The 10,911-nt window shown below is 26.3% G+C and overlaps 1 protein-coding gene across 1 annotated transcript; it reads right to left on the bottom strand.

Moving 5' to 3' along the window:
- On the bottom strand, window positions 1-6,769 carry LOC145842646 (uncharacterized). The gene is made up of 10 exons (XM_082950119.1): window positions 6,589-6,769; window positions 5,809-5,965; window positions 4,304-4,433; window positions 3,889-4,157; window positions 3,465-3,622; window positions 3,175-3,352; window positions 2,502-2,736; window positions 1,357-1,557; window positions 970-1,021; window positions 1-257 (listed from the first exon to the last, which is right to left on the bottom strand). The coding sequence occupies exons 1-10, from the start codon at window positions 6,733-6,735 to the stop codon at window positions 96-98; spliced, it is 1,689 nt and encodes a 562-aa protein (XP_082806245.1). The 5' UTR covers window positions 6,736-6,769; the 3' UTR covers window positions 1-95.
- Between the last annotated feature and the right edge of the window lie 4,142 nt (window positions 6,770-10,911).

Genomic DNA, 10,911 nt, shown 5'->3' on the forward strand with positions numbered 1-10,911 from the left:
AATAATTTTATTTTAGTTTATATTTTATTGTAATAAATTTTATTGACTTTTTTATAGAAAAAACATTATAAGAAACTAATTAAGTTTTGATTTTACTAAATGCTAAAAAATAAGTCGTATCCAGACTTGACTTCATCTGTTTCTTTCGACACTTCAAAGTTTTCATTGTTTAAAGTTGGCTCAAATTCATTAAAGTTGAAATGGTCGTGATACTCTTCAATTTCTAGGTTGCCAGAATCCGGTACCAGTTTAAAACCCTGAAAAATAAGATTAACTGAGAAACAAACTACTCGTTTTAGAAAAAATAAAACGTTTTATAAAAAGTTTTTACCTAGTCTTAAAGTTTTAAAATGCTACTTAAACTTCTATTTTATTCAAATAAAGGTTAAGATTTGTAATAAATAAAAATAAATATAGCATAAAGTAAATAATAATTGTACGCTTATTTTAGTTTACTTGTTTCAAATCATTTTTTATAAAAGTTTAATATTGTGTAACTAAGTTTTTTTAACTATGACTTTTTATTCAAACTAGTGCAAAGCATCGCTACAAGTTTGTTAAAGAAAGTATTCTAACAACGTTGTTATGTATAGTTAACTATATACAAAATTAGTACCTAACAGTTTACTAAGTTACATCATAGTAAAGCAAGTTTGTTAAAACATACATAATAACAAAAGTTAGTACAGTATTTTGTTTAAATTAAATATTTCAATCTATTTAAATAATTAACATAGTTTCATAGAGTCGTTATAGTTCTAAAAAATGACTTTACAGTTGTTTAACACAGAGAAACATGTGTCAGGTAAATAAATAAAAATATACTGTCCTAATTGTTGTTAACAAAAATATTCAGTAAATCAATTTTCTTTGATAATAAAAAATAAGCTGTATGTTTTTTGTAAACTACACAAAGTTGTACCATCTTTTTATTTTTTATATAAAACTTTATTAAAAAATCAAACTTACAAAACTATTTTCGCTTGGGACAGGTTGTACTTTTTGTTGTTTAGTTTCATCTCTATATTTTAAGTAACTTTTTTTTTCAACAAATATAAAAATTAATTAAGCAAACAAAAATTTTTTAACTTATATTATAGCGTTTCATAATACATTCTTTTTAGTAAATCACTAAAGACATATTAATTAAAACAATAATTTTAAAAAGTTAAGTCTTTGAGAATTTTTACCTTTGTTTTATTTAAAACTTGAAAAAAGGTAACAAATGAAATACAAAAAGCATTATTTCAATTTGTAAGTTTTATTTTTCTCGAAGTTATTAGTCTATCTCAACTAAAAACCAACGAACAAAAAGTTTAAACAAATTAACAAAAGCCATAGTGTTTTAAAACTCACTGATGAACTGAACTCTCTTTATTGTTTGAACTGTTCACTCTAAAAACAACCGTAGATGCCTTGGTACCGTTACTGCAGTCTTTCGGACAGTTTTGGCTACAATAATCAGTGTAGAATTCTGCCATGTATTTTGGATTGTGGTCTATGGCAGGGACATCGTCTTGCTTTGAGTTGTTTGTAAATGAAGTCGTGGTTAGATTGCTGTCATACACAAAATATACGTTTTTAAAGCGTTCAAGTTAATATTAAACTTTTTAAGCTAAAATTAGTGTTTATAAAAAAAAATTGTTGTACTTAGTTCTTAAAAGGGCTTAGGTTATTATTTTATACTTTTTTTATAAAATTACTTGTACTCATTAAATAAACTACGCTAAAAATTTAAAAATTTTTAACTTCTGTTAAAAACTAATTTAAGTTAAAGCTATACTTGTTTTATTAAAACATATAGTTAAGCTATTTAAAATATAATAATTAACTTTAAGCTATTATTTTATTTTGTAATCATAAACAGTTATATTTGACTTTTTACTTTTATTTAAACATTGAAGTATTTTCTACTAAATATTTTTATAAAATAAGTTTCCGTAAAACAAGTTTGATCATGTGTCACAGCAACATTTAAATACCAAAACTACATTAGTTATTTTTATAAGGCTACTTTAATCTGTTATAAAAAAACATAAACTCATTTTTTTATTAATATATACTATAGAAAGTTTACTTATTTTATTTAGTTGATTTATGGACTTTTCGAAAAAACTTTACAGTCTAACAAAATCATTGTAATGAATTTAGTGTTCAAGATAAGAATTTTTTCAAGGCATAGGACTCGTTCTAAACAACTTTGTTATTAAAAAATAAAACTAAGTTTAAATACGTTTGGAAAACTATCAAAATATATTTATCTAAATAAGTTTTAGAATTTTTGTTGTTACCTTATAAAAGCTACCTACTGTTGAAGATTACTAAATTCGGTTATTCTATAATTGAATATTTTTAACTGTTTTTTCAAACTAGGAAAGCTTAATTCGCAACATAAGTAATAAGTTTTTTTATTTGTATCGATATATAAAAGAGTTATTGAAATGCAAACGAAGTTTGAATAGTTTGTCAAAAACATTTTAAATCGAACTTATATTACAAACCTTTCTCCATTTAGAAGGTGAACTACTTCAACTTCTGAGAAGTTACTTTGCTTGCAGACTGTTTCCGGTTTTGATTCAAGCTCAACTAATATTTTCGGTTTAGGTGCTTTTGATAAAAATAAATGAACAACCTTCGAAATGTTTCTTCTTTTGTTAATAGCAAGAACGATTAAAAAAATAAAGGCCATCGCTAAAATACCCAAAGTGATAATGACGACAACTTCTTTAGCCGACACTGTTCACAATTTTTTTTAATGTGTTGTAGTCGAGAAATACAAGTATTTGATAGAAGTTTAATTTTAAATTAACTACAAGTTCAAAAGTATATTAAAGAGAAGTTTTTCAAACAAAAGTACATAATAAGTATAGCTTTATTGATTATTAAAACATGGTAAACTAATAAAGTTCGCTTTGATACAACATTAATAACACCATTTATAAAAAAAATATAAGCTTATTAGATTGTTATATACTTATTATAAATTTACATAATGTTTTTTATTTTTTTTTAAACAATTTTTCGGATTTTTAAATTTTTTTAACTACATTGGAAACTTCTAAGAAGAGTATTAGTCAAAAGATTGGTGATAAAAAACTTTAGTAGCTTTGTAATCAAAACAAGTTAGTTTAATTTACTTTATTAAAAAAAAAGAATTATATTAATCTTGCTAACACGGCTTTAGTGTTTTAAGCTGAAAAATGAGCTTGGCTTCGTTTTTATTTGCTTCGTAAAAGTACGACTTAATTGAAACAGAGTACTCTGTGTCAGGCAAAAGATTGCAAAATGTGTGCTGCAGGCGTTGAGGATCAAAAAATTTGAAGTTTTCCCGATCATCAATATCTTCGACAAGCTGGAAATAAAAAATTAACTGAAGTAAAAACATAAACTAGTTTTAATCATACAAAGAGACTAGTTATAGGTTTGTCGTATATCAAGTAGTCACTCTCATGAATAGTATTTACCTCATGTAGGTTTGACGTGTCTGCTATTGTTACTTTGTAATTCATATTGTAAAACGGAGCATTTTCTTCTTCGTAGCCCCACCAAGTGTTTATGCCGTAACTACCTCCGTCGCACATGACTGGCTTCGCATTTATATGATCAATTGTGACGTCTCTTACTGTGTATTTATGTACTTTTGTTAAATTTTTAATACAAAATATTACTTAATTTTCTACTCGGTCAATACAATTTTAATATTATTTTCAACAAAGCTTATAATTTTTTTTTTTAATACGTACACAGTAAAATGCTTAAGTCTATGTGGTCTGCTAGTGTATTTAAATCTAAGTTAGATAAGTTACTTTTAATAAGTTTTATGATATAAAAATAAAACATCTCTTGAAAAGGGTAGTAAACAGGGATTTTATCACTTTGAAAACAAACTGTCTGGCTTGGGCAGATTCAGTTTTCTTTCCTTGCAAAAACCGTTGTTTTCGCACACAAGAGTTGAACTTTTACCCAGCGTTTTTTCACCCGGTGTGTTTTCAGCAGAAAAGTTTTTAAGCATAAAAAAATGTTCGTTTGTCGGAATTTCCGCCACGCACTCGTACATTCCCGAGAAGTTGTTCATTTTAACTTCTGCTTTCAGTGTGTACTCTGAAGGTAGTTGGTGGTCTTTGCAGTAGTCGTGTGACATGTTTCCAGAGTCGCCTCTGTTATCAATGACAAGAGTGATCAAAATATTAGCTAAAAAGTTAATTGGCTAATGATAAATTAAGAATCATAGTAGTTTTTTATTTTCTATTTTTGAAATAAAAACTAATTTAAAACAGTTTTATAAATTGTACGTCAAACTAACAATTGAAACAAGCAGGTATAATTGTACTTTTCAATCACTTTTCTGTACTTTTCCGAATTGAATCGACAGACGACATATTGTAAATTAGAGGTAAAAAAATAATCAGTCTTTTCAATATATTGTGCCTCGTCTGTTAATTATTTACTAATTTAAGCGCAATTAAACCTTTAACGAAGCCAAGTTTAATTAATAAAAACTTAACTTTAAGATGCATGTTTAAAGGAAACTTTTGTGTATTTTATGTAACTATAGACAAATGATCTACTTGATCCAGGTCTTCATTTAAAGTTAATATCCGGCCGGATCCGGATTAGATAATTTATTTTGACAAGTTAATGAAAAACTATACACCTAATATAGTTTTGTTATTTTTTATCTCTTATTATGACCCAGCTAATATTTAAATGAAATCAGAAAAATAATTTTCAGTTAATTTATTTAATTCATCACATTATTATAGACCTGAGCGGGCTAATTTCGCTACATTTAGTTAAAAACAGTATTAGTAGACATACATCTTTGAGACCACCATTATTTTGTAAATTTGTACTTAAAAATATGTTTTGTTGTTAAAATTGTTAGCAAAAATAAAATAATCAAGAAATTGGCGTTACTGCTAGTCTAGAATAGTGTTAATACCCTCTTTCTACGTAAAAACATAATAATTCACTTTATTTGTTACTTAATAATATTTATAGTCAAAAAGCAAATTGTAAGCCAAAAAACTTGATTTTTTTAGAAAAGAATAAATAAGTAACGGTGCGTTATTGAAAAAGAAAAGTATAATGACTATAAATTAATTAATATAATTTTATATGAACAGTTTGTTAAATCAAATGCAAATTAGGTGCAACACGAATAACTTCATTAGGATTTTTATTTTAAAGTTTTTGTATCTCCTATAACAACGGAAAATGTTTATATTTATTTAAAAAAACGTTTACAACAGAGGTAATAATGTTCGATATAATTTATTTTACTTTGGATTTTAATTTCAATTGCCTAAAAGTTTGCATAAAGCATGTTTATTATCGAATTGTTTACAAAGAAAACTTTTATATAAAGTTAGTGAGACTTTTTAAGTTATAAACGTTTTGGTTCTACGAGAAAAACTAAAACTTTAACTATGATGTTTCCAAATTAATTCGGTTTGGACACTGTAAATCGTTTCTACTAACTGGCTGTTAAAAACATGAATATAATATTATGTACATGGCTAGAGGTGGGCAACGTACGGCCCTGGATGAATTTCTAGTTAGAAAACAACTTGTGAATAGCAAGCAAAACAAAAGTTTTGAAATGAAGTTTTGATTTAGTTTCAGGTTAAACATTTCTAATTAAACTATTAATGCATTAGAATTTATCATTCAAAGAGTTTTTTCAACTTTTATTGTACATTTTTCAAAATTACGTGCCTTAAAAAAAACTGTTTTTAAACAGAGCTCGGCCTGAAAAAAACTTTTTTTTGTTAAAACTGCCGCCCCCAACACAAGAATGAAACAAACTTTCATTTACTGTCGTAATAACTCGAGTGTCTTCCCAACTTCGCCAGTCGATCAAGCTGTCATTTCCTGCTTTTATACCGTAATGGAAAGTGTAGTTCGTCGCAAAATCGAGGAAGCAGATAGTCAATTCAATTGTTTCGCATTTCGTTTGCTCTATCTGTCGTGGTATAAGTTGTTTTCAGTGATTGTTACTAAAAATCTTATCACACGAAAAAAAGATACATTTAAATGATTTTTACAATTTAAGCAGAAAAATACTTTACTATAAACAACAAAAAAAAGCTCTAGTATACTTTAAAAAAAATACGTTTTGTAGGAAAAAATTGAGAGTTTCTACGATAAAAAAGTTTTAACTAATCATTTATTTTTAGTAGCAATAATACAACTTTTTTTGTTTTACAACAAAGCTTCATTAAGCTTAGTATTAATAAAAATAAATTGCTTGTTTTACAACAAAGTATTATGAAAGCATTCAGAAAATAAAAAAATTAAATAATTTTTTAGAAATTCAATTTTTTATACTTAGTTCTCAAATTTTACTAAAGATTATGCTCATTTAAAAAAATCATAACTATTATATAAAATTATAAAACTAATAAAATACTAAAGATTAAAATTGATCTCTTTATAAAACTATGCAGTTAAAAATAACAAAAACTAAACATATGAACGTTTTGCACTGTTTGTAATTCAAACACCATTATTTTACACGATCAGAACAAAATAAGCTAACTAAATTTAGTTTAACACTTTTAAATTGCTTATAAAAATTAAACTAACGTATTTATATTTTCCATCATGACCATACCTGTACCAAGCAGTAACTTGCAAATCAAAAACTCTTGAAATAATACCAGAATGTATATAAACACCAGCATAACTTCCTGGTTCCTTCATACAAGTAGGTACCTTCTTGTTGTCTGCCATGCAATTACTATTGCAGTGGACTGACTCAAATGTCAATCCTTGCGGTTCTTCGACTGAACAAATAGATTAAAATTTTAGATACTTTATGAGTTATAATTAAAACTGAATAAACAAATTAGCCATACTGTTTTAGATTTATAAATAGTTTATATGTTTTTTTGTAGCTAGTTTGAAACAGGGGCGTGTTTTGACTGGTTTCCTGTGAACCCCCTGAAAAAAAAAAGAAAGATTCTTAGAATATTACTGAAAACGTTGTTTAATGACTTTGTTTTGGTTGTTTGATAAACTTTGAATAACGAATGTTGAATTTATAACACTGAAAGATTATAAGTTTCCTTAACAAAAAATGCTCGTTTTTGCCCAGCTGAAATAGATTTAAAATAAAATTTTAATCGTTACGTAATAATAGGTAAAAGTTTTAGAGTTGCATTTTTTTTCTGGGAAACTTTTTTGCTAAGGAATGCTCTTAGTTCCCATTATTGATTGTTACTTAGTGTAAATAACTTTTGATCAAGTATTGTTTTTCAACTAGTAAGTACAATTTTACTTAAAAAATGTCCAATATAATCACTAAAGTTTTATTTTACTTAGTTGATTGTATATAATAATGTTGTGTGAAGCTTTTAAATCTTGAAAAGTTTAATTCAGAGAGTTTTCAAAATCATCTTTAGACCACTACACCAACTGGTAATTTATTTTTTTATCATTTAATGGTATTACAATATTTTTATTTAAGTTTTGTATATCTGTTGGCCACAAAGTTGATTCTTGATTTTTTAAAATATTTAAAATTTATTTTTATAACAATTTCCAGTATGATTTAATACTAAAATAAAAATAAAGACGTTTTATTAATCTATAAATAAAAAAGTGCAAAATAACAACAAAGTTAATCAAAATATTGGGAAGTTTTAATTTATAGTGTTTTAAAAAATGATTAAATATAAAAGAACAACTTTTTCTTAAAGTTAGTGTTTTAAGTCAAGGTTTCAACCAATTGGCTTATAAAGTTTAATAAAATGAATTTAAAATTATCTAGAAAAATTATCTTTATTTTCACTAAAAATATATTATGAATTTATTGTTTCAAGAAATTTATTTTACAAACTAAGTTTCGGTCAAAGACCTCGTCAGTGCTTAAATAAATCTTATTCAAATAGAATAAGATATATTATTGATAATATTGTTGATATTATTGATAGAAAGATAAATTATTGTAACTGTCATGATTTCTACTAAAACTTTTAAAAAAATGTCTAGAATATCTCATAGAAATACATATAAAATAGAATATAAGACTATTTTTTAATACAATTTTTCTCTGGTATAAATAACTTGTATATATAGTTTGCACAGTTAGATATGATCTATCTACTGCTAATGTAACAACTTTAGAATGGAATATTCAATTAAGTTAGGAACAAACTTTTTCAAAATTAAATTGAATAAATTAACCTACTAAAAAAAAACAGATAAACTCAAGGTAAGAAAATTCAACAACAGTTGGTATGACAGTATGGCTTTCCCTGTCAGAAAAAAAAATCTGCTTCCCATGTCTTCTGTTTAAAGGTCAAAGTATTTTCTCAAAAAATGGGTCAGTTGGTTTTATTGCTGAGGTTTTAACTATTCAAGTAGATTTTTTTTTTTTTGAAACAAGCAAATATAATAAGTTTAATTGTAAGGTCTTTTAGGTTTTTATATTTATACAGAAAATACAGTAAATTAAAAATATTGTAGTTTAACTAAAACAAATTTTATGAAAATAATTATTAACAGAAAAAAGTAAGATATTCAAAAGATTATGTTTATTTACTATTTCTCTGTGTAAATTAAAGAATATACTCATTTTACAACTACAGCTAATTTTTTATGTAAATTAGATTTGACTATCTTTCTAAGTTAATGTAGTATATTTGTTTTAAATAATGGATTTGAATGTTGATATACAATTTGTAAGTTCATAACTTTTTTTCTGGTTCTTAAAGTTTTAATTTATCTAAAAATAATACAGTATAACAAATAAAATATATAATATTTTTCTATTACTACTTATATGTTATTTTTTTCTAAGCAGAAAAAAGCATTTTAAACACAGAGTTTTTCGGCTAAATATTGCGTACAAAACTGGCAGTGCATACCCTAGAAATGCGTACTTAAGCGGAAAATTAAGAACGAAAAAATTGTGAACCCCTTTAAAAAGTTTCTAGACAAGCCCCTGGTTTAAAATCTATTAAGCTTAATAAAATAAACTCTTAGTAAAGATTGAAAGTGCAAATTTAAGCCAAAACAAAGTTTATAAACTTATATTGTTAATATAGAGCATTAGTTTTTATTTTTGTGCTTTTTAAATAACTTTATTTCTTATTTTAAATGAAATTTATTATTCAGTTTGCAAATTACAAACACAAATCTTTACTTGTTTTAACTATGATACTGCGCAGCAAATACTGATTTTAAGTATTTATAGCGGAAGTATTGTACAAAGTCTACTTTGCAAAAAATATAGGAATTACTCTGTAACATTTTATTGAAATAAAATTTTAACACAATTTTCGGTAGTTTAAACAAGTTTGCTCATTAAATTTTGATTTCTTATATTGATAAGCCTATGCCATTATAGTTTAAATCAAGTAGTTTAGGATAAAAAGTAGTTTAGACTTAAGTTTTATTTTGTTTTGTGTAGTCTTTGCTTACTATTCATATCATACAAATGCTGTTATGTATTGTTTTCGGTATACTATCAAAATCCACCCGCGTTCAAAATCCACCCGATCAAAATCCACCCGCATTCAAAATCCACCCGATCAAAATCCACCCGGTTCAAAATCCACCCGATCAAAATCCACCCGGGTCAAAATCCACCCGATCAAAATCCACCCGAGTCAAAATCTACCCGATCAAAATCAACCCGAGTCAAAATCCACCCGATCAAAATCAACCCGGTTCAAAATCCATCCGATCAAAATCCACCCGATCAAAATCCACCCGAGTTAAAATCCACCCGATTAAAATCCACCCGGTTCAAAATCCACCCGATCAAAATCAACCCGACTCTAAATCCACCCGTTTCAAAATCCACCCGATCAAAATCCACCCGATCAAAATCCACCCGGTTCAAAATCCACCCGATCAAAATCAACCCAACTCTAAATCCACCCGTTTCAAAATCCACCCGATCAAAATCCACCCGGTTTAAAATCCACCCGATCAAAATCAACCCGAGTCAAAATCCACCCGATCAAAATTCATCCGAGTTAAAATCAACCCGAGTCAAAATCCTACTGACACAAAATCAACCAAAGTCAAAATCCAACCGAATCGAAACAAGCACCTTGTTTATTTATTTCTTTTTAAATCAAGTATCATTTAAACAAATCTCACCACTCTAAAGTACCAATCTTAAACAAGTTTTATTTAAAAAACACTTATAAAATCTTGTATTTTTGTCCCTTATAAATTGACTTAAGAATATAAAAACTGTACTACAGATTGAACTTATTTTGTGAGGTTTTTTGAGTTGTTATTTGGTATTTTTGCTTATTATAAGGAATTTTTGACAAAAATATTTTTGTTTTTTTGATTACTGAATATAATTTTGAATAGCTACAGCCGGCAAGCAGCTTTTAAAGGTACTGTTGTTTTTGATATAAGTATAACTATAAGAGCTAATAAAAGTTTAACAACGTCAGGATAAATAAATTAAAGTTTTACTATACAAATATGACTATGTTAAAACTTTTAGAAAACTAAAGGATGTGCCAGAAAAATAATCTTCTATTATCTCAATCACAATTACACGACAATCAATTATAATTTACTGTTTCTAGGTATAAAATTTAATAATTTAGAACTTTTAAGTAATTTTTAAACAAATACGTCACACGATATAATTTTTATAAAAACTGAGTATTACAAGTGAAAGCTACCATTTATACTACAAATTAATCCATTTAATTTAGGGGTCAGCAAACTGCGGCCCTCGAAGTGTAAATATGTGGCCCTCGAGCATGTAAATTTGGTCAACTAAACAAAACAAAATTGAAATTGAAATTTTCAAAAAAGAAAAAGAAATTATAATAGTTTGTTTTTAAGTTTCTGAATATCATTTAAAAATCATTTATTACGCTTAAGCCTTAGATGTAAAAAGGACAGATAGTAAATCAGACAGAAAATTTA

This window comes from Thalia democratica, chromosome 8 (assembly GCF_965202585.1).
Source record: "Thalia democratica chromosome 8, ktThaDemo2.hap1.1, whole genome shotgun sequence".
NCBI classification, from domain to species: domain Eukaryota; kingdom Metazoa; phylum Chordata; class Thaliacea; order Salpida; family Salpidae; genus Thalia; species Thalia democratica.

Excerpts from the sequence above, each read along its gene's own strand:
- LOC145842646 (XM_082950119.1), bottom strand. The coding sequence starts at position 6,735 with ATGGCAGACAACAAGAAGGTACCTACTTGTATGAAGGAACCAGGAAGT. Across the intron at positions 4,434-5,808 it reads TATTACGACAGTAAATGAAA|ACGAGGCACAATATATTGAA; the intron begins GTTTGTTTCATT and ends AATAATTAACAG. Across the intron at positions 4,158-4,303 it reads TATACCTGCTTGTTTCAATT|AGGCGACTCTGGAAACATGT; the intron begins GTTAGTTTGACG and ends CATTGATAACAG.